Here is a 26711-nt window from a genome sequence, read left to right on the forward strand (position 1 = left end):
GAACTCTGGTGACTCGTATTTGAATATGTCCCGTGGAGGGGCAGACCTGGTGGCACTCAGAGGAAGGATAGCAGGTTACCAAGAAGAGACTAGATACACTATGAGCATATACAGGGGAAGGAAATCCCCCTCAAGAACAGTCATACAGGAGCACAATAAGGGGAAAATGGCATGGAGGGAAGAATGGGATGATACAAGGGATGGGATAACCATTAAGATGTAACAAGAATAAATTAATAAAATTTTTAAAAAAAGAAAAACAAAATCCAAAGCTTCTACAGAGTCTGTACCTGAAGAAAAGAAAATTAGTGGGAATGTTCAATTATGAAGTCATAAAAAGGAGAGTCTCTCTAACAACAATGACTCAGATGAAGAAACAGGGGAAAGAATTGATAAATCACAGGGGAACAGTATAATTGCCAAATTGTAGTTCTGTGTTATAATGTCTTTTTTGAATATACAAGTTACTACAGTCAAAATGTTCAATTTACTATAGTAAATATAAGAAAAACCATGGAGTTAAAAATAAAATAAAATACATAAAATGTAATATTTGTTATTTATTAAAGAAGGACAATATAAGTATGCCATCATTGGGCATACTGGCACATCATCAACAGTAGCATTTTGTAAGCAAAAGAGACCAGATATCCACGTGTTTTTTCCCACACTTGTCTACGTATGTGGCAGAGACGAGAAAAGATTTCATAATGAAATTCTTTCAATGAAAAGAGAGTGATATGAATCTCAATCATAAAATAAAAATAATGGTTCCACTAAAAAGAGACTTTGATACACTTAAATGAAGAATTATGAACCCACAGAATGATACCACATTATACCTGAGTAAGTGATGTAAAAGAATATGCCACTGGTTTCAGGCATTGTATTTAATTTACTTACATGTTTTACCTAAATTTTAAATGACTTTTCCTTCTTGAATGGGTTTTGTGCCTGATGTCAAGACAGCAGTTCTTATCTGGCCTTAACAAAATAATGTAGCACTTTGGGGCAAAAATCAAGCCAAGGAGTGCACTACTGGAAGCCAAGATACAAAAGACTTCCATTGCCACCATGACCTTCCCCATGGTGCTATGGTAGACAGGAAGGAATGTGATCCAGACACAGAAGAACACCTGCATGCTGAAGGACAGGAACTTGGCTTCATTGAATGTGTCAGGAAGATTCCTGGACAAGAAGGCCATGATGTAGCTCCCAAGTGCCAAGGAGCAGAGGTATCCCAGGACACAGTGGAAGGCAACTGCTGAACCCTTGTTGCACACAATGATGATGTGGCCATGTTCAGCACGAGTGTCTTGATCAATGAAGGGTGGAGAGGTGACGAGCCAGATTCCACAGAGAACAAGTTGGATCAGTGTGCAAATTGGAATTATGAAATTAGGAGCCCTTGATACCATTAACAATCTGACCATTTTAGGTGGAACAGTCACATTGAATGCAATAACCACTGTAATAGCTTTTGCCAATACTGTGGAGAGAGCCACAGTGAACAAAATTCCAAATGTTGTCTGCTGCAAGATGCAGGTGGCTGTGCTGGGCTGACCAATGAAGAGCAAGGAACTGAGGAAACAGATGATGAGTGTCAGTAGCAGGGTGTAGCTGAGAGCCCGATTATTTGCCTTGACAATGGGCGTGTCTCTGTGCTTCAGGAAGATTACAAGAACCACAGCTGTGAGTACAGAGAAGCACAGTGCAGTGGTGGCGAGAGCCATGCCCAAGGGGTCTTCATAGGCCAAAAAGCTCACAGATTTCTGGAGGCAATAATTCTTTTCCAAATTTGCATAGTGACTTTCTGGACATTTCACACATTGATCCATATCTGTCGTTCAGAAATAAAGATGACTGGAATCAGTTCTGTGGTGTTCCCTTTCCCACTGGGTTGTTACTCAGCCTAAGCTCATTGAAGTGCTTCCGGAATTACCTTTGTTTATTGCTTCAGAAACATTTTAAATCTATACAGCCCTCTCTGTCGATGGTAACAAAGATTAAAGAAGACTCATACATTTCCTGTGTCTTTGTATACATACCCTGAATTTGTGACTCTATTGCATCGAATATATGTCATAAGATTTTAAGATTATATTGTAAAATCCTAGTTTGATTCTTCTTCCTCCTTATAGAAATCCCTAATTTGACTTAAGTTTTGTAAAATATGCTCAGTTTTTAATTCATTTTATGCACTGTTCTCTGATTTGTTATCCATATTAACTTATTTTCACAAAATCCGTTAGGTATTTAAATTTGTCTCAAATTTAAATCCTAAAGATTCTCAAATTCAATATCTTAAAGATTTTGAAATGATAAATAGCACTTCATTCTTAAGCTTAAATCCTTCACACGTAATATGTTGTTACACATAGCTATAAAATATTTCTAAGATATAGGGACATAACTATTGAAATATATCATGGTATTCAAAATTTTCTGAATACTCTCATCCTAAACATTTATCATTTTATATAAAAACAGGTGTGTGTGTGTGTGTGTGTGTGTGTGTGTGTGTGTGTGTGTGTATGTGTACATTGAGGGTTATAATCCCATATTTTTATTACACTCACCATTGGATTTTTCTGAAACACATCACCTCACTAATGGGATTTCTCTGTTTCATACATTGAGATAAACATGAATTTATTGTCCGGAATAATCAATTCTTGCTTTTGATAACTTATTTTTTTTTTCTTTTGCCTCAGTTATTATGGAACTGTAATGAATTTGTTCTCATGAGATGTTTTTCAACTTATTTCTCAATAGCCACAAGTAATACCTTTGTTCCTATTATGAGCATTTACTGTTGCTTTTCCATTGTATAAGGTATGCTTCAAGTATAACATTTGGTCTCTGCCTTAAATTGTTTACATGATATATGTTTCATTAACTAATTATATAAGGATAACACTTCTTTTTTAAAAATAGGTTTTTTCTTACTCAAGAAGACTGAATCAGTAATACTTTGGAATTTTAATTTTGAACATGAATGTGTTCATCCTAATTTAAATGATATATAGGTTCAAAATATAGTCACTAACAGAAAATTGTGTAAGATCTTGTATTCATGCATAAATTACTTTTACTCTGTGGATCCTGAATATTTATGTGGACCTACCTACATGAAAGAGTGTTTCATACTTGCATGTATGAAACCACATTAAATTTGAAAAGAGATGGAAAATGATACTACACCCTTATAAAAATACTACCCACCAGGTGAAATTTGGATTGACAACTATAATCCAAACACAAGAACTCCTCTTTTATAAGAAGACCATTACTACAGCTTAAATCAAATATTGGCACTCACACACTGATACTGGGATGTCTCAATACCCCACTCTCACCATTGAACAGGTCACCCAGACAAAAGCTAAACAAGAAATACTGGTGCTAACAGATGTTTTAAACAAAAGGACCTAACTTAGTAACGGATCACTTCACAGAAACACACAAAAAAATACCTTCTTCATAGCATCTCATAAGATTTTTTCCAAAACTGAAAATACACTTAGGCACAAAACAAGACTCAACAGATAAAATGATATTGAAATAATCCCCTCCATATTATAAGGCTAGTATTCATTAAAGTTGGATATCAACTAAGCTTTCTGACCCAAAATATTTAAGTCTTTGAAGAAAGAAATTGAAAAAGGTATGAGAAGATTGAAAATCCTTCTGTGTTCATGTACCGATGGGATTAACAAAGTAAAATCAGCCATCCTACCAAAAGGTCATACAGAATCATTGAAATCCCCTTTAAAATTCCAACACATGTCTTTACAGAACTTAAAAAGATTCTCAACTTCTTATGGAAAAATGAAACTCAGGATACCCAAAACAATTCTGAACAATAAAAAAAATTCTGGAGGTTCCTAGATCCGTGATTGCAAGTTGTAACACTGAGACTAACAAAACAGGATGGTATTGACATAAAATAGAAAGTTGGTCAATGGAATTAAATTGCAATCCCAGATATAAATCAAAACGCTTATGATAAAGAGTCCAAAAATATATACTGGAAAAAGAACATCTTCATCAAATGGTGGTGGTGCAACTGAATGTATGCGTGGAGAAGTATGTATGAATTTCTATGCTCATCACATTACACAAAACTCAACTCTGAATATATAAAATACCTCAATATCAAAGAAGATACATTAGCAGCGTTGGTGTTCCAATCCCTCCATTCTAAGTCTTGTCTGGGTACAGGAAATGACCCATTCAGGCTTCATATCCTCCATTGCTAGGAGTTTAAGCTAAGGCCACCCTCACAGATTCATAGGAATTTCCATTGTTCTAATTTTTTAATTCATCCCAAGGATGACCCCACCACCACCAATACAGTGGTCTTACCCAGTACTGACACCCTCTCTCTTTCCCAATCTTCTGTCTCATATTTTCATGCTTACCCCAGCCTAGGCCTCCCATTCCATCAAACCATTTCTCCTTTTCAGTGAGAATAAAGTGTCTCCGGTTGGGTACTTTATTTACTTAGCTTCTTTGGAGCTGTGATTTGTAGCATGGATATTTTATACTTTATGATTAATATCTTCTTATAAGTAGATATTGCTCATAAAGACACTAAGAAAGTACCTTAACAACCTTAGACCCTTAGTTTGTCCTGACCACAAGAGGTACAGGTGCAAAGGAGAGAGCAAAACTTTGAAGAATTCTAACAATATTAACGATATTCTGCTCTGTTTGCAGATAGGAGTTAGCATAACTGTCTTCAGAGAGTATAGCGGTCATCTACCCAGAAAATGATGGAAATTGATGCAGAGACCTACAACTGAAAATTATATGGAACTTGGGGAATCCTGTGGAAGAGAGGAAGGAAAGATTGATGGATCCAGAAGAGCCAAAGACTTCATAAAAAAAAACTACAAAATCAACTATCCTAAAAGAAAATAACATTGAAAATATCCTTGAATGCATTAGTAAAAGCAAATCTTCTCTGAACATAGCACTGATATCAAAGCAAGAAGGTGAACAATTACTAAATGGAACCTCAAAAAAGTGATTATTTTTTATTCAAATGACACAGTTATTTATACAAAGCAGCTTCCTACAGAATGAGATATTAGTTTTTCCAACTCCGTATCTGAAAGATCACTACAGATTATATAAAGAAGTTAGGGAATTAGATATCAGAAAATGATGTACAGATATAAAATGAGCATGTTCAATACAAGATTTAATACTACGGTTAAAGAAAATCTTAAGGAAATGTTCAAAATTCTTAGCCATCAGGAAAAAGAAATGCAAATCCCAGCTACTTTTGGGGGTTAGGAATCCAAGATGTAGGAACCAATCTTACATGGTATGGGACCAGCACAACAACAGTGATTCCAGAATGACCACAAGGCATTGGCTTTGGATCCCAAGACTCCAGTGTTTGGGTTCCCAAGGTGAATGGAAATCCCACACTGAAGGAGACAGTGAGCACAACCTCAGGTCACCTAGATAATCATGGTAAAAGTCCCACATTCTGCTGGAAGTAGAGTCTCAGCCTCCAGCCTGCAACTCACTCCCACTTTCCTGTAGGTGGATACCTTCCAGATATCAATGTGCCTGGCTCCAACCTTTGGCCTCATCATGACAGGAATCCACAGAAACAGTATCCAATGCTGCTCTAACGAGAGCAACCTGTCTCCCAAAGGAGAACAACCAGAACACTGGGTTCACAGATTCTCTGGGATAGGGGCACCCAGCAAGCAAAAGGTGCAAGAACAGTGTCTCAGTAATTCAGTGCTGGTGGCTGACTCCTGGAATTCACCTGACAAATGAAGATTACTCATGAGCCCAGTTGGTTCTGAGTATCAAACATCAGAGGTGATCCGAAAGAAATTCCCTGATAACAAAACGGGAGTCAGAGAACATACCCACCAACCCCAGGAGGGCTTCTGAAAGAACATTCAGCCTCTTGCTCTGGGCTGTGTCCATCAAAGACAGTGTCTGAGCACAGTGTCTGGGCAAATGGAGCTTCTGAATTTCAGAACTAGAATGCCAGACGTGGGGTAGCTGGCTCCAAGAAGTTTGCTGGTGAAAAGAAGACCACATGATTCAGAGGCCAAGTCAGTCTTGAGGATCAAACATTTTAGAAGAGCAACAGGCAGTTCCATGAGAACCACCTACCAATCAGCGACTATACATTCCAATCTGAAGAGAGTACAAGCTCCCTGCCCAGGGCACTTCCATACCCCCAAGAACTCCGGTAGGAACAAGTTACTACCAGCCAATGCCAGACACAAATAGATGGCTAAAGGCCAGTTTAAAATAAAATTAATGAAATCAAGAGAAATGAAGAATCTCCAGAACAGAGTTATGCACTTGCAAACAGCACTGGATACCATAAAACAACTGAAACACAGGAAAATGACAATAAAGCTTTTCTAAGGAAGATGATCAATGCTTTTATAGATGAATCCCTAAAAGATACAGGAAGATACAGCCAAACAGATTAAGGTTTTAAAAGAATAAATAAATCCCTCAGTGAAATACAGGAAAATACAAACACATATGACAGAACTCAATAAAACATTTCAAGATCTGGAGATGGAAATGGAGCCAATAAAGAAAGCTCAAATTGAGGCAACCCTGGAGATGGAGAACATAGGGAACAAAATAGGAGCTACAGAGGTAAGCATCACCAACACAATACAAGAGATGGAGGAAAGAATCTCAAGTATAGAAGATGCAAGCAACAAAAGTAAAGCATCTGCCAGAAAATATTCAATGTAAAATATGAAAAAAACTTAGAAGAAATAAAGAATACCATGAAAAGAGAAATGCTAAGAATAATAGGAACAAAAGAAAGAGAATATTCCTGGGTTCTAGGAACCCAGAGAAGTCAACAAAATTATGGAAGAAAAGTCCCCTCGTAAAAAGAAAGAAATGCCTATAAGTATACAAGCAGCCTACAGAAAACCAAATAGATTGGACCAGAAATCAAATTCTTCCTACCATGTAATAATCAAAACACTTTATGTACAGAACAATGAAGAATATCAAAAGCTACAGGGGGAAAAGGCCAAGTAACATATAATGGCAAACCAATCAGAATCACTCCTGAGCTCTCAGCAAAGAACATAAAAGACAGAAGGGCCTAGGAAGGCATCTTGCAAACCCTAAGAGACCACAGATCTAGGAAAACTATCAATCACCATAGATGGGGAAAGCAAGATATTCCACAACAGAACAAAATTTGAACAATATACATGCATAAACTCAGCCCTACAGAAAATACTAGAAGAAAAACTCTGACCCAAGAAGGTTAACTACACACAATAAAACACACGATATAAATAAATTAACTTAAAGAGAACAAAAGCACAAACTCCACAACAAAAAACATAAAAAAAAAAGTGATAATCACTGGCTATTAATATCTCTCAACATCGATGTACTCAACTCTCTAAAAAAAAGACACAGACTAAGAAACTGGTTACATGAAGAGGACCATCTTGCTAATGCAAGAAACAAACCTCAGCACAATATAAACATATCTGAGAGTAGAGGGCTATTAAAAAGGTTTCTAACCAAAGAGACACAAGAAAAAACCTTTAGTAGCCGTTTTAACAGGTAATGAAACAGACTTTTGACTAAATTTACTCAAAAGAGATGAATGATACTTCATACTCATCAAACAGGAAAATTCACCATGAGTGCATCTCAATTCTTTGCACTGAATATAAGCGCAAACATATTCGTGGGAAAAAAATTGAGAAAGCTAACAACACATTGACCCCACACATTAATAGTTGGAGACTCTAACATTCAAATCTTTAAAAAAAAAAACAGGTGAATAAAAGAGAAAATAACAGAGAAATAATACACTAACAGATGTCAAAAATCAAATAGACCTATCAGATGTCTACAAAAGGATTCATTCAAACATAAAAGAAGATACCTTATTCAGAGCACCTCATTGAACCTTCTCCAAAACTGACGATATATTTAGGCACAAAGAAGGTTGAAATGATCCCTGTATTCTTGTAGATCACCATGCCCTAAGGCTGGATCTCAACAACAACAGAAATAACAAAAATCCTACATATATACTGAAATGTAACAAATCTCTACTGAAAACAACTGGGTCAGGGAAGAAATAAAGAAAGAGAGTAAAGACTTCCTAAAGTTCAACAAAAATGAAAGCACAACATACCCAAAATTATGACTCACGGTGAAATTTATGCAAATAGAAAGTTTATAGGACTAAGTGCCTTCATAAAGATATTGGAGGCATCCCAGAAGACCAACTTATCAGCACACCTGGAGGACATAGAATAAAATGAATCAGATACAACCAAGAGGAGTAGAAGGCTGGAAATAGTCAAACTAAAAGGTAAAGAGATAGTATTCAAATCAACAAAATCAGAAATGAAAATGGAGATATAGTGCCACATATTGAGGAAATACAATGAAACATTAGGTTGTACTTCAAAAGACTATACGCCACAAAATTTGAAAATGTAAATGAAGTAAACAGTTTTCGTGATATGGACCCATTGGTGTCCTGCACAAGCTCCTGTTCCAACCAAGGACAATGCATGCAGTAAACCTAGATCCCCACTATTCAGATCTACGCAATGCATAGCCCATTCTCCATAGCTGTAGGGAGAATGAGACTTGCCCTCACAGGAACTCAGGTGTGCCCTATTTGACCATTTCCCCCTGGTGGGAAGGCCTGTGGCACTCAGAGGAAGGGGAGCCAGGATGATCTGGAAGAGCCTGATAGGCTGTGATCATATGGTGAGGGTGGGACTACACTTCTGTCACAGGTCTAGGGGAGGGGAATAGGGCAAAAGAAGGAGGGAGGGAGAATGGGAAGTTACATGGGAGGGGATAACAATTTAGATATAAAGTGAATAAATTATTTTTTAATATTCAAGTGGAAAAAGAAACTATAGAAAAGGAATATAAAATATGAACCAAAACTACTTTGAGTTTCCATCTGTCACCAGTCAGAATGCTTACAAACAGTAATACAATGATAGTCATGCTAGCAAGTACATGGAGAAGTGAGAACATTCTTCCATTGCTAATGTTGATACAGCAACTGTGGATATCAGGATGCCAAATTTTCATAGACGTGAAAAATCAATTTCCCTCAAGATCCAGCTTTATTACTCTTTAAAATATACTTTATCTTATCACAAGGATACTTGATTAAATATGTTCAAGGCTCTATTCACAAAATCCTGACACTTACCCTATGAGCATATACAGGAGGAGGTAATCCCCCTCAGGAACAGTCATAGGGGAGGGGAATAAGGGGAAAAGGGAGGGAGGGAAGAATGGGAGGACACAAAGGATGGGATAACCATTGAGATGTAACCAGAATAAATTTATAATAAAAAAATTTGAAAAAGAAAAAAATAACATAAGAATGAATAAATCAAATATGATAAATTTAAATGATGGAGTATTATTTCTTGGTAATTAAAACTGACATCAACATTGCAGACAATGGTTAAAGTTGAAAAAATTATTAAGACTGATGTAAGCCAGACCCAGAGGGATAAATATAATATGCATTTGATTATATCTGTGTATTAGCTGTTAAATAAATGATAGGAAAGCTACAATCTATAGACCCAGAGGTATTTGGAATGGAGAAAGACACTAGGGGCGTTATACGGATATCCCAAGGGAGAAGAAAATAGAACAGAATTTATGGGTGAACTGGAGAGAGGGGGAATGAAAGTGGGAAGAACAAATATGAGGAGTGACGTGAAAAGGAATTGAGGGAGAAAATGTGGACAAAGACAGCTAGAAAGAAAAGGGATTTTAGGAGTAATATGAACACAGAGTGATCATAATGTAACCTCTAAATAATGATGGACAGAGAGACCCAATAGCCATTTCTTGTCAGGAACTGAAACTTTGAGTAAGAGGACTGGGTTTCATGAATTTGGGTTGTTAGCTGCAATGGTATCATTAAAATCCCCAAATAATACAGGCTGTTTACAAAACAATTTGTTGTTCTTCACAGACACAAGGCCCCACTTCTGAGACAACACAACACCACAACTTGTTTACATGGAGATGCCAAGTTCATGCTACAATTAACCTTCAGCCCCATGTTTCACATCTATACCAAAGAAAGATACTCTATAGGCTGTGATAAAAAAAACGAGTAAGCACCCAATCAACCACATAAGTTTTGAACGACATTTAGTCCTACCCACAAAATATGCTAGGGTAATGGTGATACAAACATTGTTGGAGGAACCGACTAATTTCTGATTTGACTCAAAGCCCACTCAACGAGGGAGTAATCATTCTTGATATTACTTGATCAACCAATACTGAGAGAGTAGATACCTCAAAGATGTGGGGAACACCTATACTATTGGTCTCATCAAATGACTCCTGATTATATTCTGCTAAACACATAGATCAGTACCTTATCCAGTCATCATTAGAGAGGCTTCCTTGCTAACTCCTATAACCGAAGAAAATAAATACAGAGACCAAGGCCTAGACATTTTACATACACACACACACACACACACACACACACACACACACACATACACACACACACACACACACACACACACACACACACACAAACACACACACATCACCCAGAGAAAGAGAGAAGAAGGGAAGGAGAGAGGAAGAGCATAAAACAGATCTAAGTGAGATGTTTCCATCTATACACTCACTCAGAGCATAGGGAGCCCCATAGGAGATGGGGAAGAGTAAGGAGGGGACCAAGGCAACAGATATCAGAAGAACAAGGCTCTAATTAACAACCAAGTAATGCTTATATGAATACACAGAGAAGGATTCACTAGGCCTACATAGGTCAGCCATAGACCATCTGCATGCACATGTACAGTTTTGTACATTTTTGAGATTCCTGAATCATAAACAAGTGAGTCTCTAATTCTTGTGCACTCTCTTGAGGTTTTATTTTTCTGTTTCCTTGTCTTTTCCAAAATGATGGTTTTTGTTTTATCTTATCACATGTTATTTTATTGAGCTTTTTATGAGGTAAAGATAAGGAGTGGATATCTCATGATAGAAGTATTGGAGAATTGGGAGAAGTAGAGGGAAGGGAAAATGTATTCACTGTGTGGGGAAAATCTGCTTAATAAAGGGGAGACAATTATATAAATAAGAAGAACCTATGGTATGAAACAATCTATTTACATTAAAACAAAATAAGGTTAGTTTTATGAAGATAAAATATTTGTCCTTAGGACATCAAGCTCAACTCTTCATTTACCAGCTAGGTAAAAACAAAACAGAAAAATAAAAACAAATACAAATACAATAAATCCTGAACTAATTATAATCATAAAAAACTTGTTATGTTAGAGATCTAAGCCTGAAGTGAATCCTACATGTAAGTGAGCATGGATTCGTGCTCAAAACACTGTGTTCGTGATAAAATGAAATGGAGTGTTAATTTATGGGCAAGATGGGTATCTTCAGGGAACAGTGCCTGCAATGGAACAACAATGTAAACAAAGAATGGTATAACTTTCTAGAATGTGTCCTTTCAAAGGGAAATATCAGAAATCCTTCGATTTCTAATTAAGGAAGAAAAATGTATCTTTTACTTCTCTTCAGTTCTTCTTCATTTGTGTATTATTTACTGCAGACGCCTGTGGACAAAATGGAAGTTCTCTGTAAACCAGTACTTACCTGTCTCATTGGAAATCTCATTGTCTGCACAGGGAATGCAGTCATAACAGCAGACAGCCTTGCCCTGCTGGGCAGCTTTCCTGAATCCAGGCCTACAGCGCTCGCTGCACAAAGACTGAGGAATCTGAAATAAGTGAAAGTGATTAGCAAATGCTTGGACTTTAGTGAGAAGTCCTAATAAATAGAGAGTTTAGAGGTATCACCAAACACTTAATTTACAAATGCTTTCACTTAATCAATTTTGGCAGCTTCTGGGCTTTGTAGCCCTTGTATTTACATAGATGAAGCTAATCTTAAGAGAAAGTCATTAAAGTAGTGTTCTAAAAAGTCATGATACGATTTTAGATTCAACATATCTCTATTCTTTTTTCTTAATTTATTTAGATTACATCTCAATTGTTGTCCGCTCACTTGTACCCTCCCATTCCTCCCTCCCTCCATCTTTCATCCTATTTCCCTCCCCTATATCTGTGACAGATGGTTATCTCCTCCACCACAATATGGTCACAGCCTATCAAGTCTCATGCTGGTAGCCTGTTTATCCTTTCTCTGAGTGCCATCAGGCTCCCTACCAAGGGGAGGTGGCCAAATATGGAGCACCAGAGTTCATGTCTGAGTCAGTCCCCACTCTCCACACAACTGTAGAAAATGTCCTGACCATGACCATTGAGTAGATCTGAATATGGGTTCAATGTTTACTTCATGTATTATCATTAGTTGGTGCTGTAGGTTGAGAAGAACCCCCAGGTCCAGATGTGCCCATCATGATGGTCTTCTTATAGGTTTCTAGGACCCTCTGGATCCTTCTATTTCCCCCATTTTCCCATATTTCCTTCATCTAGGGTCCCATTAGGAAGTCCCTGTATCTATCCCAATATTCCGGTAAGTAAAGACTTTCATGAGACATGACTTTTGGGCTAGTGCCCAATTTTAAGTGAGTATATACCAAGTGAGTCTTTCTGGGTCTGGGTTAGCTCACTCAGGATGATCATTTCTACTTCTATCCATTTGCTCATACATTTCAGGGTTTCCTTGATTTTAATAGCTGAGTAATATTCCATAGTATAAATGTCCCACAGTTTCTTTATCCATTCTTTTACTGAGGGACATTTAGATTAGTTCTAGGTTTTGACAATTATGAATAAGGCTGCTATGAACATGGTTGAGCACATGTCCTTGTTATGTGGTGGAGCATCTTCTGGGTATATTCCAAAGAGTGGAATAGCTGGGTCTTGAGGTAGCCCTATTCCCAGTTTTCTGAGAAAGCACCATATTGATTTCCAAAGTGGTTGTACAAGTTTGTACTCCAAACAGCAAAGAAGTGTTTCCCTTTCTCCACATCCTCACCAGCATTTACTGTCATTTGAGGTTTTTATCTCAGTCATTCTGATGGGTGTAAGATGAAACCTCAGAGTTATTTTGATTTGCATCTCTGATGACTAACTAAGGATGTTGACCATTTCTTTAAGTGTTCACAGCCATTAGATATTCCTCTGTTGAGAATTCTCCGTTTAATTCTGAGCCCCAGGTTAGAAAATATTTAATTCTATAAAAATAATTCACAGTATTAAAAGAATACATAAATTTTTGCATTTTATTATATATGTGCATAATAATTCTTTTAGTAGTCAACCGTTTAACATCAATTAACTTGGTGATCAAACATAATATATGAAACATAAATTAACTTTATATTTGCAATGCTAGCTATTTCACTCTCATTAACTTCTACACAAAATCGCATCATATTGTAATACTGAGCCTCATTTTTTAATTCGGTTATTTGTTTTGGTGGTGTTTAATTTGTAGCGCTCTTATATACTAGGATATTAGACCTTTGTCAGATGTATGGTTGGTGAAGATCTTTTCCTAGTCTGTAGAATGTCACTTTGTTCTGTTGACAGTGTCTCCTGCCTTCAAGAAGCTTCTCAGCCTCATGAGGTCCCACTTATTAATTGTTGATCTTAGAGCCTGGGCTGTTGGAGTTCTGCTCAGGAAGTTGGCCCCTGTGCCAATGAGTTACATAACAGACCCCCAAAATTCTACCAGAGAACTCCTACAGCTGATAAACACCTACAGCACAGTGACTGGATACAAAATTAACTCAAAACACCAGTAGTCTTCCTGTAAACAAAGGACAAATGTGCTGAGAAAGAAATTAGGGAAACTACACCCTTCCCAATAGCCACAAGCAATATAACATATCTAGGAATAACTCTAACTGAGCCAGTGAAAGACTTGTTTGAGCCTATCTCTAGTCTTACTGGCAATTACTTTTATATTTAATGTGATGGTCAATATTGATTGAAAACTCAAAAGAGCTTGGATTAATTATGGAAACAAATCTTTGGGCAATTCTGTGAGGAGTTTTTTTCTAATTTATTATAATTTATCCAGATTACATTTCAAATGTTATCTGCTAGCTTGTATCTTTCCCTTCACACCCTCCCTTCCTCTTCCACTCTATTCCCCTCCTCTAGACCTTTGACAGCATGGGACCTCCTCCCCCAACTTAAGACCACAGTCTATTAGGTCTAATCGAGACTGCCTGTTTCCCCTTCCTCTGTTGGTTTTTTTTTTTAATTTCTTTTTTTCTCCTTTATTAATTTATTCTTGTTACATCTCAATGGTTATCCCATCCCTTGTATCCTCCCATTCTTCCCTCCCCCCCCCCATTTCCCCTTTATTTCCCTCCCCTATGACTGTTCCTGAGGGGGATTACCTCACCCTGTATATGTTCATAGGGTATCAAGTCTCTTCTTGGTAACCTGCTGTCCTTCCTCAGAGTGCCACCAGGTCTCCCCCTCCAGGGGACATGGTCAAAGGTGAGGCACCAGAATATGTGAGAAAGTAATATCCCACTCTCCACTCTACTGTGGAGAGTGTTCTGTCCATTGTCTAGATCTGGGTATGGGTTTAAGATTTACCGCCTGTATTGTCCTTGGCTGGTTCCTTAGTTTGAGCAGGACCCCTGAGCCCAAATCTGCCTATCATAATGTTCTACCTGTAGACTTCTAGGACCCTCTGGATCCTTCTACTTTGCCATTCTCCCATGCTTCTCTCATCTAGAGTCCCACTAGAATGTCCTCCCCTCTGTCTCAGTTTCCTGGTAAGTGAAGGCTTTCGTGGGACATGCCCCTTGGGCTAATATGGAGATATAAGTGAGTATATACCATTTGAGTCTTTCTGCTTCTGGGTTAACTCACTCATTATGATCATGTGTTTTGATGCTAATTAATAAAAGGCCTTCACACCACCTGGGCAGGTGAAATGAAATAGGCATAGCTAAGGTTCCTGGCCGTGGGGAGACAGAGATCCTTGAGAAGAGAGACCTGAGGAGAAGAGAGGATAAATCCATCATGGGTTAGATGGAAGAGAATCACATGGCTGGCATGTAAGGAGATTTGGCCCAGATGAACATTAGCAAGTATTTGGGATTATGGAATGGGGTAGCTTAATAGAAATTATTAGAAACAGATGGCATGGGATTGGGTTAGGTATCCCATATGTCCTCCACTGCTGTAATAATAATTATAGGCCTAACAATAAACATTATTAGGCCATACTGATAAATTAACAACAACATTCTTCTGTGTGTCCCTTAGGATTCCCCACCAAGAGGAAATATTCAAATTGGGGACATCAAAGATCATATAAGAGGCAGTCCCTTTTCTCTACTGTGAGGAGATTTATAGAGAGGTTATTTAATCTGGAAAGAGTAACCACAAAATGAGGTCAATATTTCATTGACTACTGTCATAGACAGAAAGAATAAGAGAAGCATAAGTAGAACCAAATTCTTTGATGTATGATTCTGTTCTATGAATGTGATGTCATCACCTCCTTTCTTTTCCCACCATAATATACTGCATTCTTACAGTATCAGATGTCAGTCAAAACAAACCTGCCCTTCCTTAAATTGCTTTTGTTGACTATATGAAATAGCAAGTAAAGATTACACATGCTCATGTACACACACACACACACACACACACACACACACACACACACACACACTCACACCTCTGTCATGCTAGTCTACCCTTTCAGAGTCTGACAAAACAAAACTGCCACCTTAACTTTCACTGAAATTTCCGAGTCTGGATTACAAAATAAACCTTGGAGCCATGTTTTGAGGATCTGAGCGAAATCTAACAGACACTCAGATCTTGAGAAATGTGTGAGCATTATGAAATGAAAAAAAACTATTACACTGATCCGACACAAGGAATGATAAAATAGTCTATGCTTGCTATATTTAAGAAAAGGTTCTAATGGTATACGACTACTGATTAACTCCCAGGATCACCATATCCTGAGAATTACTTTTTATTTTTTGAAAGATCACATGAGAGGCATAAGACACAACTCACCTTTGTGAACCTTGTAGGCCATTGTATCAGCTGCTCAGATAATGAAAGCTGTTGACCCTGGGGAGCATTTGCAGAAAAACTTCCTACTTTCACCTTTAATTCAAGACCCTTTGGAAAATTCCAAAAATTGTGAATGTCATACCCAGATTCTAAGTGTCTTCTCCCATCCATTACTGTGTGGCCTCTCAGATGATTTCTCAGAAGACTATTCTTCAGGAAAGGAAGGAGCTAAAACAGATTCAGGGCCATAGGTTAAGGTCTATCTGAGATACTAAATGCATTTACATAAAAACATACTACAAAGAACGTCTGAGATTTAACACCTCATGATTTAAAAAGCATCTGTAAAGAAGAAAAAAGTAGTGGAGTAAATGAAAGATTCTTTGACTGAAATGCAATAATTTATGAAAATATTACGATGTTTGAGAGAAGTCATGGAATTAAACACAGCTAAGATTTAAAGTTGTGTGGATCCAGCTTATTCATACTTCTTTGAAAAGATAGCTACACCTATTAACTTTTGGACTATATTCAGAGCTTCTATCCTTAAAATGAGGCCCCTGAAGTCAAACATGAACTTTAAAGTGGTCCTTAATTTCAAATGCCTGTGGCGGTCCTCAGAAGCATTTTAAACCTTAAAGATGTACTGCTCTCACTTCTCCTCTAAGGAATACATATGGAAATTTCAATTTTTCACAAAGAAGATATGATAAAGAAAACGTGGATGCAACAGGTTATTGAACTTAATATTGACTTAATGAGTTTTCCTTCCTCCGGGTATGCCATCTATAAAAGACACTTTCTAACGTGTTAGCATTGACCTCCAGACAGGGAAACAAGTATTTTCTCACTTGCTTACTGAAAGCATATTCCAAACCTTATGATCCCAAATTTGAATGCCTTAAGGATTTAAAAAGTAACATTACAAATATTAAAATACACAGACAGAAATTATACCAGCCAGGGGGAAAATTCCATTTCTTTTCCATCTTCATGGGGTTGTAGTTGTATTTGCTGAAGATGCATCTCATGGAGGCTGTAGGCTACAGCATACACAGCTCTGTATATATTGTAGCCCTCTTCACTCATGGCTGGGTCAAAATACTGTCTGGGCAATAAGTCCAAAGAAGCATTGGGTTGGCAGTTCTCCAAAAGTTGACAATCAAATTCAGAAAATGAACACTTAAAGAACAAATGCCAAAACTTAGGAAGATAATTGTCTTCTGGGTATCTGTAGGGATTTACTGTTCGGACAAAATTTGTAAAGTCAACCATGTCTTCATGTGGGTGTGAGAAAATGAGACTCCCATGAAATGACTCTACCATGAAATAATCAGAATGGGTGTCAACATCCCATGGAGAGTTCAAGACCCAGACTTTCCATGTCACTAGGAGTTGTGCGATATGTCTCATTAAACCTTGTAAAGAAGCAATGTCCCCATAAATAACTATCACATTTGCTGATGATTCTGGTATCTTTGCCAATTTTTTCCATAAGGCATTGGAAAAAGAATTCCAGGTGCCAGGAATCATTTTCACAAAGGCTACACAGATACTATTGTTCTCCATAAATTCTTTCAAGTCTGACTGAGTCTGAGTACTTCTGTGGTCATCTGGGAGAATCAGACCAACCCAGGACCAGCCAAAATGGACCATCAAAGACACTATGGCAAGGGACAGAGTTGTGTCTTTGGGGGCCATCTGATAGAGAGAATTAAACTGACTTCGGTCATTCAAGGTAGAATCATATGGCCCAAATGTGAGCTGAGGAGAAAACACAATTGGAAACAAAAGAAAGAAAATTGGCATCAAACAGAATCTCACTTCTGAATCAATAGATGGAAACAATCAGGGAGAAGATGTTTTCTTTCATATTTTAAAAGACAAACATACTGCCCAGTTTTCCACAAAAAATCACTGACAAGTCTTCATTTAAATAATATAGCTGGTCTCATCTACCTCTCTTTCCTGTTTCAAATACTGGAAATATGGACCATCAAGTACCTTCATACTTTTCTTTGATGGCTGATTAACTCAAATGCCCCTATTTTACATTTTCAAACACACCTATAATATTAAAAGTATTCTTGACTCTAGTTCCTGAGCCTCATATCTACCTGTGGTGTTTTGTACAGTTGTAGCAGTGTCCCAATGTGGGCAGATGTTGCCCATGATGGTCCTGTGAGTACAGCAGGTGAATTTTTCATCTTTCCACAGTGATAATTAGCAAAGGGGTTGATCATTCTTGTGAGCCAAACAAAGACACCAAGGAGGACAATCTTTTCAGTATATCGAATATTATAGAAATCAAAGCCCAGGGATGTGTTGGGTAGAAGATGTGGATTTCTGTTGATCTCCTCAATGGCAAACCGCAAGGCCAAAAGAAACTGGTAGTTCTTCAACTTATACCTGCAACAATATTATCAAATTACAAGAGGAAGACATAGACCATACAACCTTCAGATTTAATTGCAATCATGTTTACCATTCAAATGCTGATGCTTCTCTGAAATCATTATTTTAACATAGTCTCATATATGACTGAAATTATGGTTGGGATTTAAGTATATAGGATTAGGGATGATTAACACTCATGACTTATGGTCTGAGGGACTCTCTTATTATATTGCTTTATCTTTTATGTGTGAAAAATTTTATGAGACTGCCAATGAATAAGTAAGTAGGTTCTGACAAAACATCAGATCTCTTGATGACTATGTCTTGGAAATTCTCCATTTATAATTATCAAAAGGCATTAAATATAGACCCTAAACCCTTACTTATGGGGCAGTGTATTACTTACAAAAACGCACAAACTTAATTCAAATCATATATTGCTGCAGTTCCTATTTCTATGATTTCTTTTAATAACGTGGCCTGGAGCACACTATGTAGACCAGGTGGGTCTTCAACTCATAAGTATCTTCCTGCCTCTGTATCTCAATTGCTGATTCTAATTCACTTGACTCCAAGCCCAAATATATTTTACTTTTGTGTGTTTTAATGAAGTGTGTCCATCAATTTTGTGGATGTGAGTTTCTGTACAGGTACAGGTTTCTCTATGTAACTAGAAGTGCACGACAGAGAAGGGAATTCCAAGATCAGTCCACTCTGTCCACATTAACACAGTTTCTGTTTTCCCCATTTATTTATTTATTTATTTACTCATTTTACATCCTGTCCAGGACAACCCCCATCCTTTCCTTCTAGGACCTCTCCACATATATCCTCCCCACATTTCTCCTCTCCCATCTCCCTAAGAGAAAGTTGAGGCCCCCATGGGTACCAACCCTTCCTAATAAATTTACTCTCTGCAGGACCACATGCGTTGTCTCATACCAAGGACGGGCCAGGCAACCCATTTAGGTTAATGGCATTCAAAGAGAGTTATCAGAGTCACAAGGGTTCCCCACTCCCTTTATGGGGAACGCATATGAATACCAAACTGTGCATCTGCTACATACATGCTGGTTGACAAGGACCAGGGCATGCATGCTCTATTAACATTGGTTCAGTCTCTCTGAGGCCCCATGAACAGATTACATAATTCTAAAGTTCTTCTTATGGACTTCTTGACCGCTGCCACTCCATCAAACATTACCTCCAACTCTTCCAAAGGACTCCAGGAACACTGTCTAATGTTTGGTTGTGGGTCCTTGAATCAGTTTCTATCATTTTCTGGGTAAAGCCTCTAGGAGGAGTTACCAATTCCAGAATATACTAGAAAGATATTCCCCCATACCAAAATCACACTTTTTCAACTATGTTCATAACAGCTTTCATTGTAATAAGCAAAAACTGAAAACAACCTAGATGTCCCTTAGCTGAATAATGGAAAAAGAAAATGTGGTATACATCTCAACTATTTTTTAAAGCATCATTAAATAATCATTTAAAAATAGTTGGAACTAGAAAATATGCTGAGTAAGGTAACCCAAACTGCAAAAGATATGCATGGTATCTACTCACTTATAAGTAGATGTTAGCCATAAATTACAGGATAACCCACAGACCCAAAGAAGCTAAATAACAAAGAAGGCCCAAGGAAAGAGGCTTTAACCTCACTGAAAAGGAGAAATAAATAGGCCTTGGAGGTGGATTGAGGGTGAAAACTTGGTAGGAGTGGGTATGTGGAGGGAAGCAGGGGTGGAAATCAAGAGAAGGAAGTGTGAGGGAGAGAGGGCTGGGTGAGAGACCATAAAGTGTAGGTGAAGTGTGTCTCTGGGATATGCCAGAGACCTATTATGGGGGCCACAGGAAATCAATAGGGAGTATCCTAGCTGAGACTCCTAGCATCAGGGATACAGAGCCTAAAATGGCCACCTCCTGTAGCCAGGCAGAACTTCCAATGGAGGCATAGGAATAACAAACCACCAAAAAAACCTTCAACACAAAATTTGTCTTGCCTGAGATGTGCTGGGAGAAATAAAGAGCAAATATTTAAGAAATGGTCAACTAAAGATATTCATATTTAAGACCCAACCCATGGGAGAGAGCCAGTCCCTAATGTTGTTAATGTTACTTTGCTATACTGGTACACAGGAGCTAATGTAACTCCCAAGTGGCCCCACAGTGTGTATCTTACTCATTTGTTTAATTAGTGACTGACTGACTGACTGAATGAATGAATGAATGAATGAATTTGTATGTTTCTTTGTTTGTTTTGAGACTGGGTTTGACTGACTGACATTTTGATTCATTAAGACAGATTCTAACCATGTAGCCCTGGCTGGCCTGAAACACACTCTGTAAATCTGTCTGGTTTGAGATTATTAAGATTCTTTCTGTCATTTCTCACACAGTACTATGAAGAAGAAAGTGTATCGCACCTACTGACCCCACATTTGGTGTCTTTAGCACATAAACCTGTGACACTGGCCAGAAAACATGTTTGGAGTCACCTGTCCCTAGTTTTGCCCTCCACATAATCAATGGCTTGCAAGAGTACGTTCGTGTTCTTCGGGAGATCTGAACTCAGATCCTCACACTTGTACCTTGACATTTTACCTTATAAGGTAATTCTTTACCTGTCTTACAGCAACATGGTCATAAAAATTATGCTTTTAATGATTCCATATACTGTAAACAAAAAGAAATACTAAATCATTTAGTGTCAAAGTTTGCTGCTCATAAAAGTTTTCTTAAGGTTATATTCAGGAAAATGGTTTTTAGTTAGGTATAGGAACACTTCATCTTAAGACATTTTTAAAAGTTTCATAGAAAAGCAATATTATTTTTAATATTTTGAATATATATATGGATTGAAATTAAATATATTTGAAAAGAAAAGAAAAAGCGTCATTGAATATATATTTTTCTTCTGAATTCTGGCGCTCCAGAAACATAAATGCTTTGTTTTGGTTGGTTTTGTTTTGTTTTTAGTTTGCTTCACCAAATGATTATACCTCAGTTTTTTTTATTCCCTACTCCTTTTCCAAAACGTATTTTTTCTTTAGCATAGTTACAAGTCTGCTGTATTTCTGATATACATGCTGGCTCAAAGAAGATGGTAGTGTTTCTTCCCTACTCGACACTCCCTTTCTGGGATGCTTCTGAGACTTACAGATTATGTTCTGAGGTGTGTTTATATGCCTTTCACTTAATGCATTTGTCTAGAAACTTGACATGAAATGAAACAAAAGTTTTTATATATTATAATTGCAAACTAACAAGTAAGAATGTACTTGTATTTAGCAGAGTGAAATTATGAATACCACAAAATTTAGGTGTAGTGGGACAAACCAAAAAGACTAAAGTAGGAATGCAGAGACTAGCAATGAAATAGTGTAATTATAAATCTACTATAAATAACTCTCAAATGAAAAACAGGAGGCTTGGCCATGTCCCCTTGATGGGGAGGCCTGATGGTACTCAGAGGAAGAATAGCAGACTACCAAGAAGAAACTTGATACCCTAGCATCATATTCAAGGAGAGGACATCCCCATCAGTCACAGTCAGAGGGAAGGGGAATGACGTGAAAGTGGGAAGGAGGTAGGAATCAGAGGATGCACGGGATGGGATCGCAATTGAAATGTAATATGAATGATTTTATTTTTCAATAAAAAAACATTAAAAACTAAGAAAAACAGGAGGCACGATAATTAATTACACCAGAAGTATGTCCATCTTTGTAAACTTGCATGCAATTAAAATAATCATTCTGAATAATATTACAAAAGTGAAATATGATACATTTTCATGTACATTATCTATAATATATGAATCAGGAAGGTACAAGTTCCTGCAGAACTTAACCACAATACTCCCTTTCTGAAGATTCTACATACTAGAATTAGAGTAGATGCAGAAATCAAGCTGGTACTTGCATGAATGCTTTACTTATCCTGGCTAGATTAATAGTTCTGGAAGATGCTATGCATGCTACCAAAGTAAATAAATGTTATTATCACTTTCACTCATCTGTGAATCATGGAAGACACAGAGAGCCTGGCCTTATATAATGTGTCTGCTGGTACAAAAATGGGTACCCATGTTATATGTGAAACCAGCTTTTGTCTTATTTGATATGAGGTTCCTTTAATTGTATGGAACATATGCTTATCCATGTAAATATGGGCAAGAGCTTATAACTAGGTAGGTCATAGACAAGGGTTGCATTTAACATTGCTATTCTGCTAAATAGACACAGTGTAAAATTAATTCCTTATGATTTACTGTTGAACCCATTGATTAGTACATCACATAACCATCATTAGAGATGCTTCTTTTTACAACACACGGCAAATAACACAAAAATCAATGACATATCAGGGCATATTAAGAGACTATAAATTTCTCAGACATAAATATGGGTTACATATCACACTATCATCAATACTGAGGGATTATAACTAAAATTATAGCTATAGTGGGAAGTGGGAAGATGTAAGTGTCAGAGGTTGAGGTTAATCTCAAGGAAGCAATATCTCTACAACACACTACTTGCACATTTGAACTTACAGTGATTATGAGAGCATGTTCAAGATCATGTGTGCTTAAACAACAGAAGGTCACAGTGTGTAGAAGAAAATGGGAACAAAATCTCACCGCTACCTGAGATTCTAATGTGAGATAGGTTCTTCACTGTTGTGACACCTAGGAAGTGAACCATAATCAAGGGAATGCCCTAACTACAATAGCACTTCTAAAACACAAACTGTACATAAATGCAAAAAATAAAATAAATATATAATTTTCTGGTAGGCAGCATAAGTACAGAGAAAGTGGATAGAGTAGGATGTGGTGGCATGGGTGAATATATCAAAGCCTTTTTATGAAAATATTAAGCAATCAATAGATACTTTTAATAGCCAAACAATATAAAAATATGCCTAATGGAAGAACACTTGTCAGAATTACACATGACCAGAAAAATCAATACAGATATTGCCAATGGACGGAATAGGTTCAACTGCATGCATATATGAATAGGATGATATTTATCACCTTGACAAGTCTATGCATAGAAGCAAAGCCTTGCACACAAAATAAATAATATACTCACTAATATGTATTTCATGACATAACAGAAGATTGGCTCCAAGACTCAAAACAAAACAATGATTGTGAGATGGTAACTTTATAGGCAAGATTTCATCACTATATTTTAGATTTATGTTTTAAAGAACAAAGTGTATCAGGAACATATACAACTCAGAGATGATAATTAAAGCACTTTAAAATTCAACACAATTTTATTTGTTTCCTTTTCATTCTTTTCATACAAAGAATTTGAATACAGCATTTCATAGATTGGTTAAATATTCATCTTGATTAATATATTTAAATTATCTATGTATTCACAAACATATACAATATCTTTCATTTATAACGAAAGACTTTTTCTTTTTTGCTCCTATCTCCCCACCTACCCAAATCTTGTTCTTGCACTTTCTCTGCTCTGTTCTCTCTCTCTCTCTCTCTCTCTCTCTCTCTCTCTCTCTCTCTCTCTCTCTCTCTCTCTCTCTCTCTCTCGTGTGTCTGTCTGTCTGTCTGTCTGTCTGTCTATCTTTAGAATATTAACAGGCATGTTACACACCACTAATCCCAGCACTCATGAAGCACAGAAAAATGGATCTCTTAATTTTATGCCAGCCTTGCATACATACAGAATTACATGAGGGCCAGTGCAACACAGGGAAACAAACACACAAAGGGTAAGCCATCTAGCAGAGAATAGCAATGCATGCCTTAAATCCAGCACTCAGCAGGCAAAGAAAGATAGATCTCTGAATTCTAGGCCACCTTGTTTAAGTAGTAAGTTCCAGGATTTATGGGGCTGTGAAAAGTTAATGAGAGCCTGTTCCACAAAACAAAAATATAAGTAAAAACCATGAAATAGCATATGAAACACACACACAGATATAGAAAATAAAAATAATAAAACAATAGGTGCTCAAAATAATCGTAGTAAGTGGTAATTTGAAAAAATTCTTTTGATAATGATAGGAACAGACATGCAGACAAATCCGTAAGAAAAATAAGAAATCTGAGAAATTTCTTGTATTATTTTTAAATATCTACTGCATCTGGAAAACTAAACACAGTTGGGGATTGCAGCAGATGCTGAGATTCACAGACAAATCTGAGGTGGAGCACAGGGAGTCTTACAGAAGAGTATGGGGGTAGAAGGACTTAGAGGCAATAGAAGCTCTCAAGAAGACCAGTGTGGTGTTGCTGCAGAGACCGATGCACAAACCAAGGACCATGCACAGTGAAGACCTAGACCCTCTGCTCAGATATAGTAGGTAGGCAGGATAGTTTCTTCTGGGTCCCATAATATTGGGAGTAGGGATCACTTGCCCCTAGTGTGGCAGCCTTCCCTGTCCACAGAAGAAGAGGCTACAACAAGTCCAGAGGAAACTTGACAGACTGAGGTCAGAAGATATAGGAGGAGATCTCCACTTTCTGAAAACTAATGGGTGGTTGAGTAGTGGGAGGGGTGGAACTGGGAGGCATTGAGGGAGAGGCTACAAGTTGAATGTAAACTGAACAAATTAAAAACTAATAAAAAATTTTAAATAAAATAAAATTTTAAAAATTAATTGTTTACAGGATACTATCTTTTCATTATCATGGCTTATGTAGTGAAAAGTATAATCTTTTTGTGTATGGGCTTGTTGTTTCATGATATGAAAACCACATACAGATGTACATTGGTTCCTGAGCTGCTGAATGTACAGAGCAGAAGAGTAAGAAGTGACATTAGTTTGGGTGAAGTAAAATGGGCTCTAGCTAGCATCCAAAGTCCCCAGTCTCCAAGACATAGAAGAAAATTTGTGATTTTAGTTGAGATAATATGTGATTCTTAAGAATTAGCTCTACCTTGAATTATGCTACCAAGATATGAATTATTATATCTAGTTATGAAATCTTGCATCTGTGGACATTGGTGTTATTATAATACTAAACTATGTGTTTTACCACCTGAAATATATGATGATGATTTACCTCTTAATGTATTTATTTCTCCACTGTTCTTGAATTTTTACTTACTACATACTAAGCTTTTTATTAATACATAATAATGTCACATTGATATTCTTGATAACTATATATCATTTTGTGAATTTCTTCCTATTGTCTTCCTATAGATTTTTCTCATGTGTTCAGATATGTGCAAGCTCTATTGTTCTAGTCATGGTGCTGGTGAAAACTTCTTTAGAGATTTGGGATGTCAGTATGTGGTAAGAACAGTTAATTTCCTCTATAAATGGACACACTTGCATATTTGTAATTTATTCGTCTAAGTAAACCAATCGTTTCTGATTTAATGCCTAAATTTTGGGCTTTTCATAAATGTCAACAAGCATGTATGTTGGTGAGCACATCCATATGAATGAGAAAAAGCACTTGAAACACGTATAGCAAACTGGGCAACCTTGAAAATCTAAGATTTGGAAATATTAGCCAAGACACATTAAGATGCAAAAAATAATACAGACAAAAATATTGTTGATCAAAAAGTGTTCCCAATGTAAAAATGGCAATCCTATTGTGAAATCCAATGCATGTAGCACAGTCAAGATTTGTCACTCTAACAACATTCCGGGCACTCAGGAGTCTCTGCATTCAATAACATAATTTCTTCTCACAGGAAAACATCTCCACTTAAAGAGAGCCAAGATATACATGGTAATACTCAGATTAAATTATCCATAACATGAAATCACATCAATAAAAATATGCAAATCATCTGACATTGCATACATGACAATAGAAGATAAGGAAGTTCCAATATAATTTTATGAAACCCAAATGAACACCAAAAATTATTACTTTTACTTTGCAAGATGAAAAGAAGTCAAAATTTACATGAAGAAATGTGAGAATGGCAGAGTGAGTTTGAGAATCAAATGCATAAAAAAAGAAAAAATCACAAGCATGTTTGAACTCATTTAATACTTTAAGTCACAAAAATTTAGAACTCTTACAATGAATAATTGTACTTACTGTGTGTGAAGGTCCTGATAATAGTGCACAAATGTTTTACCAGGAATTCTGTTGCCTGTGTAGTAAATATGAAGAGAAAAAAATGCACCAATGGTCACATCTCCTTTATGGTAAAAACTTTCATTAATCATTACATAGCACTCATTGTCACTAAAGGCCTGCACAGAATTGAGACTATGCAGGATCCCAATGATAAAACCCCAGAACAT

The 26711-nt window shown here is 36.9% G+C and overlaps 1 protein-coding gene across 1 annotated transcript; it reads right to left on the reverse strand.

The window, feature by feature from the left end:
- Positions 1–794: 794 nt before the first annotated feature.
- LOC311609880 (vomeronasal type-2 receptor 116-like) lies at positions 795–26711 on the reverse strand (the record flags this gene model as incomplete). The annotated part of the gene is made up of 6 exons (XM_084803314.1): positions 795–1840; positions 11677–11800; positions 16050–16277; positions 17007–17813; positions 18167–18458; positions 26503–26711. 6 exons carry the CDS (start codon positions 26709–26711, stop codon positions 909–911), a joined length of 2592 nt encoding a protein of 863 aa, XP_084659440.1. The 3' UTR covers positions 795–908.

This window comes from Acomys minous, assembly GCF_964271855.1.
Source record: "Acomys minous genome assembly, chromosome: 2".
Taxonomy (NCBI): Eukaryota; Metazoa; Chordata; class Mammalia; order Rodentia; family Muridae; genus Acomys; species Acomys minous.